General features: G+C 43.1%; 1 protein-coding gene across 3 annotated transcripts in view; it reads right to left on the reverse strand.

Moving 5' to 3' along the window:
• Positions 1–2,178: 2,178 nt before the first annotated feature.
• The window catches only part of TBXAS1 (thromboxane A synthase 1), a 234,064-nt gene continuing 217,749 nt past the window's right edge, over positions 2,179–18,493 (reverse strand). For all 3 annotated transcript variants that reach the window (XM_065743180.1, XM_065743182.1, XM_065743181.1), the window contains exons 10-13: positions 8,381–8,469; positions 5,944–6,081; positions 2,976–3,138; positions 2,179–2,351 (exon numbers count right to left, since the gene is read on the reverse strand). In XM_065743180.1, coding sequence (XP_065599252.1) covers positions 2,277–2,351; positions 2,976–3,138; positions 5,944–6,081; positions 8,381–8,469 — 465 coding nt within the window. In that variant the 3' untranslated portion in view covers positions 2,179–2,276. The remainder of the gene's footprint in view (positions 2,352–2,975; positions 3,139–5,943; positions 6,082–8,380; positions 8,470–18,493) is intronic.

Genomic DNA, 18,493 nt, shown 5'->3' on the forward strand with positions numbered 1-18,493 from the left:
GAAAATTCTGCTGTTTAATGACAAGTAGAACAGCGCACTCGGGTTTGCAATCAGCCCAGCGTGTTAATTTCAAATGCCTGACTCCAAGGATACTAAAGTACAAAACTTAATTGTTAAGTACAAAACCATGAACTGCTCTCTATCATCTCAGCAGTCATTGTAAATACTATTTCATACTGACTAACTTTAGTAATCATTGCAAAGTCCCAGATGTTTTTAATAGATGCTTTTGTTTACCAAGCAGCCTTTCCTTCACATCACCTCTCAGAGAATGGCTGAGAGCTTCTTGTAAAGCAGATGTGCCTGGTTTTAAGCACACCCACAGCTCAGCAATACAAGACAATGCACTTACTACTACTGAGGAGAGAAACTACATTAAATCAGCTTCCTTATTCTCGTGGTTACTGTGCTGTTACCTGTTTCACAGGGCTGCTGGCAGTCTCATGTCCCACTTTCTGGCAGCACTGAGTGGGTGTACACGAGTGGAGCTCTCAGCTAAATACCAAGGATACAAACAGGTTTCCAACAAGCAGTGTACAGACAACAGAGCATACAAAAGCATGCTGCAGCAAGATGCAGCCTTCATTCACACCGGAATACACAAGGACCTGCTAACTTACATCAGGGAGAAATATAGTAAGCAAATATTGAGGATCCAAGCAAGTCCTTAATGGCTGACTTCTTCAAACTGGGAAATGTGCCTTCTGCTCTTTTAGGTAGGATGGAAGTTGATAGGCAAGGACTGTCCAACTTTTTGTCACTTGTACCTATAAGCTGCACAGTAAATCAGCTGCCAGTGCACTACTTCCTAGAGGAAAAAGTGATGGATAACTTGCAGAAATTAAAGCATATACACTCTGCTGCTTTTCAGATAACAGTCACTCCATCAGCAATTCATAACCTGTAACAGGACACTTTCTTGGTTAGCCTGCCAGAGATGCTCCACAGAAATAGGAACAATTCCATGATTTCCAGGTCAGTATTTCATTGATACCTCTACAGATCTGATTAAAAAAGAAATCCCATAAAAGAAAAAGACAAAACCTTTCAGGAATGAGACACAGTAATTTGATCCCTGTGAAGGCAGCATGTGGGAGGAAGGCAGTAAAAGGTGCTTGCTGGAGAGAAACTACAGTAGGGAACAGCAAACAGATGGCTCCTTCCAGCAATCGTTGCAGTGAAGCTGAGCAGTCAGCCTCTCCCCACTGCTGCCATGACACTTCTCTGTGCATCCCACCAAGAGAAATGCTGTACTTAAGGAAAGCTCCAGCACAGTACATCAGCAGGCACTTGGGTCACAACTTCTTGCAAAGTCACGTAAGGAGCCATGAGAACTGATGATCCTGGATCCCACTCCCTGGCCATTGGCTTTAGGGCATGCAGAACTCTTGTGTCAATGAGATAAAGGTGTCAACTGCAATCCTTGGAAAGTATAGGCCTCACAGCAGTGACGCAGATATTATGCCAACATCTTCTGGTTATCCTTAAAGCTTCTCCAATCCTCTTGTTGCCTTAAAATTCACATCTTATTTTTGTTCACCTTCCCAACAGCAGTTTTTAACTAACAAAATAGCTATCACCTCACTTCTTTGGTCTTAGTTACTGGAATTTAATAGGCAACTGGGGAAACCTCTTCATTCCTCTTCAGGCATGTTGACGCAACAGGCCAAGTGCAAACTGTTAATCTAAGTGCATCTCAAAACACTTCAAAAGCATGAAGAAGGCGCTGCCTTTTCCACTTTGCAGACAAGGAGAGGTTAAGTAATGTGTGTGCAGGAGACTCAGCTTTGATTTTTAGCAGAGCTCAGGATAAAATCCAGTGCATGGGATTCCAATTCTTCTGCTGTAGCTGTGGTGTCTCTTGGGCTTTTTCTAAACAGGGATTTATAAGTGCATCAGCAGAATGTATTAGCTAATGAACAGTAATTAAAACCTAACATAAATCTAGTGTACACTTAACACCTGCTCCATTCAATAAATGGAAGAGTGGAGAAAGCCATCTTAGATATGATGGAAAGGACATGTAATATAGAAAAGCTAGCAAAAGCCATGTGCTTCTTCACAGCTACTATTCACAACAATTTGAAAACCACCAAGTGACCGTGAAGCCCACACCTCATTTTAAAAAGTGACTCAAAACTCTCCCACTGGCTGGCAGTTAAACAGCATCTAACTGACCTTCAGTGGGACTCAGGTTCCTATCTGTCTTTGGGGATTTGCAAAATATGAATATTCAAGTCATTAAGTAAGAGGTCTGTTACAGGATGCACATTCTTTTAGCGAGATTCTAGGATAATGTAGACTCCATTTTTCGGTCCAAGTGTGGCTTTCGATTTAAGCTGCAAAGGAATCTGAAAGACAAAAGCACAACTCAAGTACAACTGTATGCACTCATTTACGTGTATGTAACCATCCCACATGCCGAGAGACATTTTTGCTTGGGGACCAATTCACACCAGGATTACTGTGGAAGCACTAAAGTGCTTGTTTTACAGTCAGCTGTGGTAGTATATTAAATAGAATTTATAGCCACAGGCCGAGACAGTCATTGCCCGGTTATATTGTAGATCTGAACAGAAAGAAATTAACTCTGTAAACTCTAGAGCTGCTGAGTAAGTGACAGGTGCAATATATACAGCAACAGGCATATAGTGAAGTGCTGAGATCCTAAGAGGAAAGACATACACCTATTCTCTCTGTATAAATCAATGCATTTTGACTGCAGTGTTGCTTCATCACTTTCCATCAAGGCAAAGGTAACTGTTTTATTATTAAAACCTTTAAGGGTTAAATCACGTTTTGATTAAAACATGTAGTTGTGGTCTCTTGTCCCTACTTATTATGGAAGTGGTTCTACCAGTTTTCTCTAATGAAGAGAAATTCACAAAGGCAAGTCAGTCATCCTGTCTAGGATATACTGTCAACTGACTGAGGTTGACAAGCGTGGCCTTTAAGCTTCTGCGTGTACAACTAACCTCAGTTTCTGGGCAGGTCTTAAATCGAAACATCTGCAAAATCCTCAGCAGAGTCATTTTGGTCTCCAGCAAGCCCATCTTCCTACCAATGCAGCCACGAGGTCCTGCTCCAAAGGGCAAATATGCAAAGGGATGTCGCTCCTTCTTGGCCTCCTCTGTAAACCTACAAGGTGAAGAGATAGCAACCAGTTCAATAAATGTTTTTTGTTCCTAGTTTCATATTATTTTATTCACATTTCAGAAGTTGTTTTTTCCATTTAATGGACAGATCAAAGGGACTGCTGTCATACTACACCTATAAGTCAACTGTGAGTTGACTTGCAGACATCAGCCTTTGCCAGCTGGTGACAGAACTGCTTTATTCAGTGACCACGTTCAGAAGAATGACATGTTCCATGTGTACGTACAAGGGAGAGATTACAGCTTAGAGGAAACAGACTGAAGTATAAACTAAGCAGAATTAGCAACAGTGCTTCCATACTGTGCACTACAGAAGCAAATCAACGGGAATTGATTTTAGCCTTCCTAACTTTTCTTGCAAGGTGTGATGAAATCATCTCATGAGATCAGACAGGCAATGGAAAATAGTTGCTATAAATCAGTGCAGTCCTTATTTCTGCTCTTAGCCAAAAGAGACCACTTTCCCAGCTAGGAAACATTAACATCAAAGACCCTTCTATTTTCAGAGTGGAAATACTGCAATTTATTTGCCAGAGTAAATGTTAATGTGGAAGTCTGTCCACATCTGCATCAACTACCTAGCTCAAAAATATTTGATCAATCCATTAGAAAAGAGGATTTTTTTCTTTGTTTTTCTCATAAGGAAAGAAACAAAACTCCTACATGAACAGTAGCCCAAACCAAAAAGGTAAACTCTCATTGTCTACAAATTTGGTTGTATATTAGACACAGAGATGGAATTACCCCAGAAACCTACATAGTTTCCACAGGTCAAAGAGTGTTCAGAACTGTTCTGGTAGCAGAGAACTACATTTCCAGTAACGTGATGGAAAAGACAGCAGTAAGAGCAGAGCAGCAAGGTCCTACGCTACAGCAAGTGAAGATTTGCTCAAATGCAACAGCTGTGGCCACAGAAACAAAGAAAAGAAGCTGTTTACCTTCAGAAGGGCTAAAGGTACACGTGGATCTCCAGCAAGATATCTTTGCCTCCAGGCTGGATCCTGGCTCCACCCCTTCTGGTCACTCAGTTACATTGCATGCACCTGAGCTCCTCTGAGTTGGCCCTGCCTTCCACAGGTGCTCAATCACTGCTTCAAGCCCTGACTTAGCATTTCCACTACAGCATGCCAATAGACATTCTGGTTTTCATCTATCAGGGAATCCTTGACAATCTCTTGCACACTTGCATACAGCTTGTGAGAACTTCAGACTACTAAAGTCCAACGATCTCTTGGAGAAGAATAACACTGCATATTTCTGCTAACCCCCTCCCCATGCTTAGATACCCTAAGTAAAATTGAGATACTATTATAGAAAGTGCGTAGATCTCCTCATTTGACAAGGAAGGATCCTACCTCACGAACTGAGCACTGCTGCACATTCTACACAAACAAGTTAATGTGATTCTTGCCTTGCTCAGTCTCATGTGTCATTGTGGTAAATTTAAAGCCCGCCTAGATATGGCAGATTTCAAAACAAAATATAAGGGAAAAAAATAACCACAGCTGAAATGAATTTGTTTTTTTTTTTACTAACATTATCAAGTGATGTAATCTGGGAAGAGTATTAGTATCAGGAAAATTTCCAGAGGGAATTTCACTCAGATTCACCATATATAGCACTGTATGAGTTAAGACGTCAGTCTTCACTATCCATTTTAACCCATAATGCACTTTCTTTTCACTGTTAAGGTGGTGAACAGCGACATTCCCAGATAAATGTAAAAAAATATATATACCAACAGAAAGCCCACTCCAGACTTCCAGTTATTGATAAGATTCCTGCCTAACAAGACCTTTGAGGTTCTATTATTCTAGTATTGCTCTTCTTCATGACCTCAGATGCCTGGTACAGCGTATGTCAAGGTTTGCTCCAGAAGAAGTCCATTGGGCAAATCCACCTACAACCCACATATATTGACTGGCTAGCAAAGGTGGCTCTGGGCTGCCTGCATCACACTGTCATTTGCAGAACACACTTTTTTTCTTAGTAGACTTTTCAACACGGCAGTAGCTTAAAATATAGCTGCCCACAAAACAGCTTAAAATAAAGCTGCACGCAAAACAAAACTGTGCTTCCACACAGCACCACAAAGCTAAAGCTCTGTGGGCCTTCCCCCTAAGCTCAGTGCAGCAGCTGCAGGGTACAAAAAGAAACTTGTCAGTGGTCCTTGTGGCTAAACATAATCAATGTTCCATGTGAAAATACGTCTTACTAAGCAGAGCTGAGAAGCCAGGATCCTAGCCTACAGACACACAGAATATTCCTAGTGGGAGATGGGATAGGTTCTCCACCCACAGCATTCCCAAACCACTACAAGATCTCCTGTGGAAAGACTGCTCCAAATTAGTCAGCAGCTGGACAAGACTCCTGTGCAGCTCCATGACAGTGAACATACTGCCTTACTGCAGAATTTCCATGCCCAGAAGTGACAGTATTTGAAACAACTGATTTGGAAACATCTAAAAACCTGCTTCAGTTGCCTCCTAAAAGCCTGCTTCAGTTGTTGACTAGACGTGGCATCCTCTCCAGAAAGCACCACTATCACCAGTTGTCTAATTTGGTAGCAACAATTTATTTTAGGATCTAAATTAAACTGAACAAAATACCATTTCAAGTGAATTACAGGAGGCCGTAGCTGTGAAGTACCAGTATCTGGTGTCCCCATTGGACAGGCTGGAGCCCTGTGTCCACCCTAAATGCATGGAACATCATTAAAAGCAGGTCTTTGGTCTCAACTTGTCCTAATAAGGACTCCAGCCTAAGAATGGGAAGCATAGACACATACCTTTCAGGAATGAATTTCTCTGGCTCTGGCCAGAACTCCGGGTTGTGGTGGAGATGTCCAACTGCAGTTTCAATGACAGCCCCAGCAGGAATACGCTGTCCCAGCACCACACAATCCTTAGCTGCTTCCCGAGTGAACCTACAACAGCAAGAGTCATGTACCCCAGATGATTAATAAAGGCAAAAAAACGCAGGAGGAAACCATAAAAGTCATTTACTGACCCTGCAATTTAGCGGGCAACCCTTTCCCAGTATATAAATAAAGCAATCTTTGCTGATGCTAGTGTCTTCTCAAGTTACGATCATCCTACCTAGAAGCACACAGCCCCAGTCCAGCTGGCTAACTTTTGCCCTTGTCACGGTTCTGTTTGCTTATGATTTTCTGAAGTGCTAAGCTGTTGAACTGCAATGGGGCTGCTGAAGTCAGCTTCAGACTCATTTTTTATGAAAGCTGCAGATGGAATACGTCAGTCGTTTCTAATAACAGGAAGAAAGAGTATACTCGTTTGCCTTCAGGAAAAGTTATATCGAATAGAGGTTTTCTGGAGTTTATTCAGCTGCCCTCACTTCAGGGCAGCACCTGAATCCTAGCAAGGGTTGGTTTTAATGGTAGGGCTAAGTGCTCTACTGCTGTTATAGAAATGCAAACGATTCAAAAGCCTTTGAGAAACTGCAGCTCACAAGCACTCATGGAGGACAGGCAAGAAGTCAGCAGCACAGCTCTCCAGCTTCTTCCCAGCCTGCAGTGGCCTGCAATGGAGTGGGACTGTCCGCAAAGGCAAGTTTGGGTCTGCAAACCTTGTAGGAATGCTGGGTGGGTGTGCACGTGTACAGGGGCAGATCCCAATCAGGATCATTTGGAGCCTGGAGGGTTGTTGCAGACTCCAGCCTAGCACCAGCTGGGAGCACTGGGGCTCCCACTGCTGCTCCCCGCACCAAGCCAAAACAGTTGAATGAAGATTTCAGTTTCAGAGCTGTCAGTCAAGTGCTATTACAGAGACACATTCTTTCCTCACTGTCACTCAGTTTCTCTCCTTCTCATAGACAAATAAATAGCAGAGATTCCAAACCTGGAACAAAACACTGACACATTAAGAAACACATTGACAAGCCATCCCTCTCCTCCTCACAAGAATTTGGTGACAGTGGAAATGTGAGTTTTGTGGAAGAAAGTTCTCTGGCTAGTAAATTAATTTTTTTTTTAAAGAACCTTATTTTATGGTGTGCTTGGCTGCCATTTGTGTATTCTTCTGAATACTGTATTATCCTTGTCATAGGCGACTAACATCTTTCCAAGGCACAGGGCTGTGCTGTCCACTGCTCATCCATCAGAGTAAAAGCCAGATCAATAAACACCACTGACAACACCAGCAGAAACTTCAGAACAACTTCGCTCCATTCTCATTTTGTTTCCTATTGGACAAACATTGATTGTTTCCCTATGGTTCAGCTGAAACCCAAAGATCCCTGATGCTTTAACTGTTGGAGCAATTTCCACTTGTATACCATGTATGACACAGTAAAGCTCAGTTATCTCACCTACGAGCAAGTATCTTTGACATTTACTCTCTGAGCAATCCTGCAGATGTCCATGGAAGAGCTCTGAACTGTAATCTTTGGGAATGTATAAAAGGAACGTGATTTTAAGCTTATTTAATTTTAAGGTGATTGCAACTGTGGGGCAAGTTTTCCAAAGGCTGTCACAGTAAGCTCAGCTTTGGCTCTTTTCCAGTCATCTGAAATTTCCTCCCAGCTTAACAATAAGCAGCACAACAGGCTGGATGCTTTGAAATGTTCTGCTTTTAACATCTATGCTTGCGATAACTTGGAAATTCAACAATCAAACAGTTTTGTAATTTATTTTGTAATTTATTTCCCCCTTTGTTTTCAGTTCACTGAGTAAAATTATTTGTGGGCGGACTGGGAAGGAACTTCAAAAATTTAATGGATGTAGCCATTTGCTTAGTGATATTATTATAGCACAGTGCCAGTGTAACACAGTGAGGGTACAAGGTCAATGCATATAAAACAGCGTTCAGTTCTCTGAACGTGCAAACCTTCCACAGACTTAATGACTAGAGGGTAACTCATCCACCAGCAATGAGGCTGGAGTCATGCGTTGCTCCCTGCCCCTGAAATGCACCAAAGAAGCACCATTTGGCTTTCTCAGGCTGCAGAACAGCTCCATCCTCTAATCTTATGGGATGTGAAGAACAGCAAGAGAGCAATCTTGGCCAATTTGTTGTAAAAAAAGCTGCTTTAGAAATATGAGGATGAGCCAGTTTTCCTTCAATAGGCCACATTATATCTTACAAATGCACAAGCGGTATTGATGTTGGCACAGAGACCAAGAGCACATTGGTCTTCCAAGTGTAGATTTCCATTTTATGTAGCTAGGAATCTACCCTGAAGAATCAGAAGTGGGAGAAAAAAGGTACCTGAATGCAGGTGGAAACATGCGCAACGTCTCTGCAATCACCATGTCCAGATAAGGGAGCTCCTGTACATTTTGGTAATCGGTGACCGTCTGAAAAAGCAGGAAGAAAGGAACAATTGCATTTTCTCACGTTGGCGTGCCTAACTCATCCCAGATTAGCTTTTAAATCATCTATTTTACATTGGGCACTTTTCCCGTAGTAGAACACAAAGTCTCATCTAAAAGAGTAAATGATAAAATTATACAAAAATGTGGGCAGTAATTAAATGTGTGTATAACATTCCTTTCATCATCAAAACACTTTGGTGTGCAGCCCAGCTGAAGGTATAATAATAAATCAACTTGCTAGAAAGTATTTAAAATAGGGCATTGCGGAAAGCAATAATGGCTCCAGCAGTGATATTGTTTTATTCATGCACTGAGATCCGCACTACACCCTCGTTCCCTTCCAAGACCGGGAGTGTGGCAAAGCACTTTCTTCCTAAGAAACAACACATCAGTTCTTTCTTGTCGATATTAGAGCCAACCCTTTGCCCTTTCCCTGTGATCAAGCAAAGTGCCAGAGCCCTGAAAGGTCTGTGGAGGGGTGGGAGATGGCACTGGGATGCCAAGCACGTGTGAAATCCATTCCTTTGCATGCCCATTCCTTGTGTAACACTGCTTAATTTTGCACGGTGGGAAATGCCACAGCCCACGTTCTCATAAGCCAACAGAACTTCCCCACCCATGAAAAAACACAGTGAGCACTGCAACCCAAGCTGCAGTGGATTTCTGAAGGTTTTGCCCTTTGACAGGCAGCAAGAGAGAGTGAACCAAGGATGATCACCAGCTGCAGAGACACAAGTCAGCACACAGATGCATAGGTAATTCCTCCCTGCCACCTCCCTTGGAAAAAAGGATGCTTTCCCCGTCATTATTCAGTGTTCTCAGCAGAGGGCAGCCAAAGAACATCTAATAACCTTATCGGGAGGGCAGAGTTTTGTTTCAAATTAGAGCATCTCCTAAGACTGATGTGGAGTAAATTGGAGAAAAGCACAGACGTCAGACTAGACTAAACCTTTTATGAAGATTTGGGGCCCCTGCCGTTCACAAAGGGGACTGGATTCCATCCTTCCTTTATTTACTACAGCACTTTTCATGTATAATGCATATTTTATTGAATTTTCATGCAAAAACATATGGTACATACTGCAAATACTAAGCAGAGAACAACTCCAGATGGTATGCAGAAAAGGCGTACAATAGAGCGAGGATACCTTGCTGGATTAGGGTATCCCACTTATTCAGAACTAAGCCACCATGCACCATTTCACATTAACTGATCTTTCCTAGGAAGGAAATAGATACATTCTATTATCCTCATTTTTTCGTCTCAGGAGAGCAAAAGCAAAAACAGAGAAAAAAAAAGTTGCACATGCTGAGCAGAACCAGAGTGTCTGCTCCTCACAAAGGGAAAAGAAGATGCTACTCATCTTGTCAATATATGAAGTATTTTGTCAGTATATGCCAAATATTATCAATACAGGAAGTGCAGACTACCCTGACAGCTTTTCAATGCTGTTTTTCACGTTGCGGCAGTGCCTATTAACTCAAACCTTCGACTTAAGTCAGTGGTTATCAGACAAAGAGACTCAAACACAGAAATAGCAGCAGTGTCATGAGAACCATGGCTGCAGGCTGGCCTAGGAGCTGCACTCTAGTGATTTATATAAGAGCGAAGGAAGGAGGGTGATTTTATCATTCTTGTTTTGCAGAAAGGGACACAAGGTTCAGAGCCTGCCTGCCATGCCTACACTCACACAGGAGATTGGTAGCAGAGGCTGGAGATGAGCAATGATCAAATTCAATGTTCAGGCCTTCCTGGCCACGCTGTCATCCTCCATGGCAGCACAGGCACCACAGGTTTTAATGCAAATGCACGCCGTGGTGTGTATTCCTTCTTTTTTCCCCTGTCCTTTTTCTCCTGCTCTCCTGCATCTCCCCAGATCCTGGATCCCCAACTCAGCCCCATCCTGACTCTTCCTGCCTTCCTCATGGCTGAGAAATGAATCCAGGCAGAGTGAGTGAGCAGTGAATACAAGACCTCAGCACAATGTGTTCAATTCCCTGAGCTATGCGCTATCCACTGGGCCTTCTTGTCTCTCTCATAATCCCTCTACTTACTTCTGGAGTCAATAATTAAGATAATTATATGGTAACCTGATATAATAAGTAGCCACTAAATCAAACCATACATCAACAAATAATATAACACTAAATTATGTGAGCTTTGATTTGCTCTTTCAAATAGGTTCTATACCTTCAGGGGATTACCAGTTTAGAGAACAAAACAAAGGTGCAAAACCAACTGATTTTCCTTGGAAGAAAATTCCTTTAGCTTACATACAGAAAAAGGGGTCAGTCACATGGCAGCACAGTGAAATCTGCTATCATGAGCATGGCAGACACGTCAGTCATTTCCTACATCTGATGCAGCTTAATTATTGGCACTTCCATGCTTTTAACATCAAAGTAACTGAACCTAATTTAGTCGTTGTTTGCAAGGTCAGACCCAGGGCTGCGTAAAGTACACACCAGCCAAGTATCTCTATTTGGGAAGGATACTTTGCCACTTCTTTTTTTTCTTCCTGTCAAAGAAAATATTTTCCATTTGTTTTTCCACTCCCTCTCTTCAAATTATTCCTTTAGCCGAGCACATTTCAAAGGAACTTAAATACACTCTTCTCCCCAAATGTCCCTATTTATATCTTCAACGTGCTGGCAGATTTGCTGGGGAGAAAGGGGGTTGCTGTGCAAAGTTGCCACTTTAACCCCTTCCAAAAAATATTTTGACGTTGGCTTTTACTCAGAACGCGGTGTATTTTCACTAATAAAGAGACTTCATTCTGTAACAAGTAGAGATGTGGGGGGAGAAAGGAGGCACCACGCTGCAGGAAATGAAATATTCTGTTTTAATTTTGCAGCCACTGCCTTGCACAGCAGTTTGTCTTACGCTTTGCAAAGCCCTGTAGTATCTCTCCCTGCAGACTTGGAAGTGGAACAGCCACGTAAATCTTGCCGCATTCCTCTTTGTGCACGTCCCCCCTTTTTGACTTCCAGAGGGGTGGTGGTACACCCTCACCCATCGCAGGCAATTGGCTCACTTTGGAGGTCCAGAAAACATGTTTTACCTACAAATTCCCTTTTATGGCTGGCGGCATATCCCAGGCCACAGATCCCTAGAAAAAGGTGGGAAATTAATTCCTAACCCCACAGAGGACCCTGCAGCAAAATACCAGCCGTGATTATAAAATTCCCTATGTGCTACAAGGATGATGCATGTTTTAATCCCCATAGAAGTTCCAAGAGAGATAACTGCCTTCAGATCCACCTCTGCTTTTCAGTTTTGGCTTTAGCGTTTTCTAGGCAGGCAAACCTATTTTCTGCCACCACCCTCAGTTAACTTTTAGTTCTTCAGTGAGCACCAAGGGAATCAAAGTGCTGACATGAGAGGTCTGGCCAATCTTTCTGCTGCAGTTTGAGATGTTACTGTTCCCAGTTGCTCGCTCCTCTTTGCTGGCTGTGGCTACAGACGCCACAGCCAAGTCAGCAGAAGGGAACATATGCCTGCACCTTGGCTGCTTCCATACAACGTCCAGCATGAACCTATCTTCAGCAACACTTTAAGACAAGATATCAAAATTTCCCCAAAGTAGCTGTTGAGAAAGGCACAGATCCTCCCTATCACCCCTGTTTTGGGAATGGTAATCCAAGCACTCATGAGTGAATACAAGATTTCCACTTACCCTATTGGTCATGGTCTGGTGGTACTCGGCAGCCAGAAATGAAAAAAAAAAAAAAATCAGAGATGATTGTATGTAGCTGACAGAGTGTGACATGCACTTGAAATTGATTTGGAAGCAGCAAAGGCTGCGGAGACCGCATTCCTCTCAACTGATGCTGCTGAGTCACACACAAGCTGGGGCTGGACCAGCTGTGGTTTCGGAGAAGTTGCAATCCAAATCAAACATCTCAGAGGCAGGTGTGACTGTGACAGCATCCATGTCGGAGGGATGAAGCGTACATCTGCTTAAGTGCAGATGCAGTTCCATGAGTTATCTGCACACATAGAGCTGCACAGCCCACATCAGCCCTCCCCCAAATGTAGACCTAGGAACGCAGTGGGATAGGAAAAGGTGAGTCAAAAACAAACCAGCATAATCCTGCTGAATCTCACTCATCCTCCTGCCCAAATTCCAAAAGAGCTGTTAAGCCCATAGCCAGTCAGTGTTTACTGATGGGCCAACAATGTTTCTTGATCGAACAGATCAAAAGCTGCTGGTAAATCAAAGAATCTGCGTGGGATTTTGACCTTTCTTTGGCCACTGCTAGGAGCTGCTAATCCACCAAGAGAGTGACAGCCTGTTTGCCACACTCAGCCTGGGAAAGGGAGAGAAATGCAAGAATGCTGTGTCAAGATAGAGCTGCTCTGTGACAGCCATTCTAGCAACCACATCAAGACAAGAAAGGTTAGAGACAGGGCAGCACCCAAGCTACAGATCAATGAAAAAGGGCTGGGGCGCTTCAACAGATGCCTATCTACAACTTGCTTAAAGAAAGCTTGCAAAAGTTGTACCACTTTCACAATAACCTCCCTACGAAGGCAGTGAAATAGCGACATATTTGCCCAAATAAAACTTCTTGGCTTCAGTCTCAGAACTTGGATCAAATACTGAAAAATGAAAAAAAAAAATCAGCCACTTAAGGCAGTCATCATGAGATCCCTATTGCAAAATCTCACTCTGCTATATGCTGAACGAGACGCCATCCTGAAGCACAGCAACAGGCAGAACCAGACCTTGCTGCTGGGGACAAGGGGTCTGCAGCCCACAAGCCCCCTAGTCCCAGAAGACAGCCAGGACTGAAGCAATGCATCTGTTGCTTGAAGATACACTGCTTTAAGATACAGAAGACTGTATCTAAAATTACCAAGTGTCCACTGGCCAATGCCAGAGGCCCATGGATTAAGGCTTTTTTTTTGTTTTTGTTCCTGGCAAAATATTCAGTTCCTCATTACAGATTGAGAACAAGGTGCAGGAAGGAAAAATAGGACAAGTCTCATTTCCAGATTAAGATGTAACGAGAGACTTCCTAAGCTGCCTAGCACCTCTCCTCTCAAATTTTACAGCACATCTTGGTAGCACTAAAGTCTCACCAGCAGCATTATGCCTTCTCATCATTCTCTCTGAAATGAACATTAAAGTAAGTCCTCGATTCCAGCCCTTCATACCTCTGTTTCCAGAAACCCTGGAGGTGTTCAAAGCTGAATGAAGCCCTGAGTGACATGATCTAGTGCTTGATCTAGCAGTCAGCAACCCTTCCTGTGGCAGAGGGGTTGGAACTAGACGATCATTGAGGTCCCTTTTAACCTAAGCCATTCTATGGTTCTATGAAATGAGTTAAAGCCATCAAAATCATGTACTCTCAAGTTTTCCCTGTATTTCTTTGTCCCACCTGGACACCATCACCTCTAATCTGCTCAGCTGATCAGTCAATGGAAATGCAGCATGATCTCATCCCCGTCTTTAGTTAACATGGGGCACCACTGCTTACTGGGGCCAGAGTGTAACTTGCCTCATTAAGGCACTTCCCAAACTGCACCAGCACTCAAACTTCAGCACTCAGTGTTATCAGGATTTCATCAAGCAAACAACTCCAGGCTCCTCCTAAAGACCATGCCCGCCAAACAAATACAGTGTGACAGCCTTTTATTCAAAGAACCTGCCACTCACCCTCACACCTCCTCTTTCTCCACTCTTCACATTTTCCTATTGGGGCTCCAACTGCTCCAACTTGCCCGGTCCATCTCCACACAGATCACAGGAGCACAGGGAAAGGCAGGTGCTGATTCACAAGCCAAGTTCAGAGACGGTGGGAAAGGTTGGCACACCTCTTATACACCAGTAACCACATTACACGCAGGCCTTGCAGCCAAATTCCCTCCGTTACTTTAGTGCAAATCCACACGTCTCCCTGGGGTTGTATCAGAGTAAAGGAAAGGAAAATGCGGTTCTAAGTATGCACCCAATAGTACTGGGGAAAGAGCCAGAAAGTATAAGGTTACACCAATGTCAACTGCCTTTAATGCTACTTTGCTTTTCAAATCAAAGGCTTCAGCTCTTGACAGAAGGCAGACCTGCACTACCTCCACTAGCTATTTTGGTGCCAAAATAAGGCCTTCGTAGCATCACTGTTCACGACAAAACTTCTGTGAGATAAATATATTTCCTGAAACTGAGCAGTGCCCCCAAAAGCAAACAGATAAACACAAGTCTGTAACCAAAACAGGCAGAAATTCCCTGCCACCTACATTACTACTGACACATGGTGATCAGCAAGAAAAGAACGAGTGCCATCAGGTAGAGGGATCTGATATAAAAGCAGCAAAAGAAGAAAACTGTTAAGAAAATCCTTTGTGAGTCAAGCTACAAAATCAGAGAGGAGAAAACAAATGTACATTAGTGCTGGTTTTGTGAATTTCTCAGTCTCACCTGGCCCCAGACTCAAGTGCCAACTGTCCTTTAGTACGAAAAGAGTAAATACCGGGGAGTGAGAATGGGCATCTGGGGCTATGCAGAGCCCCAAAGGAATGGGCAGGACCTTGTGTGCTGACAGAGCCCAGTCTGGAAATGTTTAACACACAAATACCTTTGCTAGACCTATTTTTATTTTATTTTTATTCTATTTTATTAAGTTTGGTGGAGAAGAAAAGTTCCTCTCCAGAAGAGCTTCACTACTTTCATGCAGCCAGCATCCAACTCCAGCTACGTGTGGCTGTGGTACATCCATGGCTGCTCACTGTACAGGGCTAAATTCATCAGGGGCACAGGGACTGCCCATTTCTCTCCTCCTTTTCCTTAAAGAGCAATCAGCCCCAGGAAGCCCTCCCTGGTTCTCTCTCTCTCTGCTCACCTCAGCCCATTGAGACTCCAAAGACTCTTTCAACACTTGTCTGACACAATCAAAATTTCTACTTGGGTGGCAGAAATTCTGAATGGTGAAGTATCCCAGTGGGAGGGAGGCAAGGAGGAAATTAAGAAGGAGAAAGGAGTGCCAGAGGCCCAACAGGCTGAGAAAGAGAATTATAAAACTGGGGTAGGTCTGTCCGAAGGGCATGTCACCAGTCCAAAGCACATTAAGCACTGAAGTTCGTGCAAGACTTAATCCTGCCTGCTATAGAAGTGTCCCTTGGTGGTTGCTGCAGATCTACAGGAATAAAGAGGAGGGAATTTTTTCCCTCTCAGCAGACATTAATGGTATCACATAAGAGCCAGATGATTTAATTTAATCATTCCTGCTCCAACTGGTATTTTCTGTATGGAGGTGACAGTGCTTTAAATTAGGGCCATGCATATAAAAGGCCCGTGTGTTTAGTTTAATCAAATGTTCATTTCCTCATGTTATATTTATATTAAAAGACATCACCATGAATTTTCATGCTGCAAATAGATGCTACCGCATGGGCTAAGCAGTGAGGTCCTCATTGGTCGTTCATCTCTACAGCCTAGTATGCTTGGCAGCCTTATGGACTGAGAGATGACTCAGGCCTGAGTATGTAGTTTTGGGAAAGATGCCCTAGAGAGAACAGCTTGACCTACAAGGAGAGCAGAGCTTTATGAAGAATGAATGGCTCTGGTAATTCACCCTTCTGCAGACACTTAAATATGGGCCTGAGCCAGTGGCTGCTTAAGTCACTGGTTTTAGCGGTTGCTGGATGAGACTTTTTCTGAATTAGTAAACAGGCAAACATTCACAACAAAGAAACTGCAAGATTCTCCCATCACTCAGCGTAATTATTATTTGCTCTGACAAGGGCAGGTCAGTTTTAATACCATGCAACATTTATGTAGTGCTTGATGCCTTGAAAACAGTTTATGTACATTAAGTGCAGCACAACAATAATATAACTTTGCCTTTCCACAGTTGCTTTTCCCTCGAGGCTTGAGAAGCATTTAGCGAGCATTAATTAGTTGGTCATCTTCCAAACGCATGTGTGAGGTGCTCCTGGTAAATACTCCCTTCATGCACACAAGGGGCCAGCAGAAGTGCTGAAGACAGAAGCTAACAATTCCCAGCCTTCAGAATCGAGCACCCACCAGAGCCAGCCTGCATAAGTAGCCTGATTTTTTTTTTTCAGCCTCAACATGACTGCTGTGATTAAGAAGGCAAATGCTGCTCTGAATGCGAGGACTTCAAATGACCAAAAAAGAAAAAATCCGTTGCATAGCATTTAAATACATCCTCAACAAAAAGGAGCTTTGTTTGTTTTTAGCTGCCCAGATTGTAATTCAGAGCTCAGCTTGTTCTCGAGAAACTGGTGGTACTAAAAGTGCAGAAAGTAAAGAAGCTTTTCAGGTGTCAGGGTTACGATCCCTTACTGCAGACTCCTGCACCTCCAACCTACTTCAGGTAACAGCTTAACCCTTCTTGCCTTACTCTCCCCATAATGAAGTATCAGAGCCAAAGGGAGAAATTACTTTCTAACACAAGGTTTAAAGCTGATGAGCCACACAGAGCCTTTGAGCAGAGGAGTGCAGTTACACCCAGTTCACAAGGCAACTCTTTGCCTCCAGTTCCCTTTTCTCCCCATCCAGACAGCACTAGCACAGACTGACCCTCTTTCCTAAGTAGTGCCTGTGCTCTGGTACTCCATCCTGCTGCCTCGTTTCTTGATTGGCAATGTGACTTCTGCCATGCCTAACCCTAACTCCAAATTTCAGAGTATGTCCTTTCTATACAAGACACGAGGGTGAAGTCTGTACCTGTTGAAACTTCTCACATTTTAGCTGAAAATTTGACAATAAAAAGGTAAAAAATTATTCTCTGACCAAAGCTATTTGATGTCTTTTCCTCTTTTGTTCCTTCTGGTAAGTGCTGACTGCTGTGGGTGTAACAAAGCAATTTACAATTGGTACGAGAAAAAAATGGACAGCACTTAAAACAGCTTTTGTCACTTTTCTCTCCAACGCATGAAGAAGACCTTTAAAAAAACCCACAAACTAATGCCAGTCCAAAACTCATGAGCCCAAGCTAAGGGGGGAGCTGGCTGCAAGCATGGGCACTCAGCTTCCAAGGCACTATTCTATGATAAGCTCCTCTAGATGTTCAGATAAAGCTGTCTGCAATGAATCCTGGCAGACGCCTAGTCAAGGATTTCTCTCCCTTCTCCCTTTGCTCTCTCTCTTCTCCATCTGGGAACACAGAAATTTCCCTAAGCCTCTTCATGCTTAGATTTAGTGAAGCCATCGTGGTGTCACATTCTGGCACCAGTTTGTGCCTTTGCTCTCCTCTGCCCTCTGTAGAGCAGCATGGCACGGCTGCCCATCTGTTTATGATTTACTTCACACAATGACTTGGTCCTGATTACACTGATAGGCACAGTAGGTTATCTGAGGGCCAACTGGATCTCTGTAATGACACTCAATCTGTACCCAGATCGTGGGAAGGTTTCCAATCAAAGAAAGGACAGTGACAAACTCCACTGAGGCCTCCCCCAGGAGATCTTCCCTGTCCTTAATCCCCGTAAGTAAAAACAAAAACCTATTTTTTAATTTAGAATTCTTATGCAACTACTAGTGCCTAAATGGTCCATAAAAATGAAACAGAAGGCAAGAAGAGAAGAAGAGAAACCAAGACCTGTGTCTTGCTGACATCTGAGGATGAACATTGGAGAAGAGATTATAAAAGAACAGCATTTTGTTCAGGAGGTCACATCTCTAGTGGGCTTTTTTAGCACAGTTCCAAAGCACAAAGTCAGTGGAATTTGCATCAAGAAAGAGAAGTGCAGCTTTGTTGAGCGGGCACTGAATGCTACTACTTCTACACTTCTGAGTGTGCAGAGTTACCACCGAGCACATGTCAGTGAGAGGAAAGAGAAATAACTCAAAAAGGAGGATGAAATCACAGGGTCAGTAGTGAGGAAATACAGAATTCATTTGTAATCTGAACAAGGTCATTTCTAGCACATTTTAGGATGATATAAGGCTTTATGGGTAAGGCAAACGGAAAGTATTGCTCATGATTTCTTCTGCTTTATGAGTAAGCTGCTTTGGCCTTTATTTATTTATTACCTCAC

This window comes from Cyrtonyx montezumae, unplaced genomic scaffold (genome assembly GCF_038088225.1).
Source record: "Cyrtonyx montezumae isolate F1298 unplaced genomic scaffold, pur_monq_1.0 scaffold_3, whole genome shotgun sequence".
Lineage (NCBI taxonomy): Eukaryota > Metazoa > Chordata > Aves > Galliformes > Odontophoridae > Cyrtonyx > Cyrtonyx montezumae.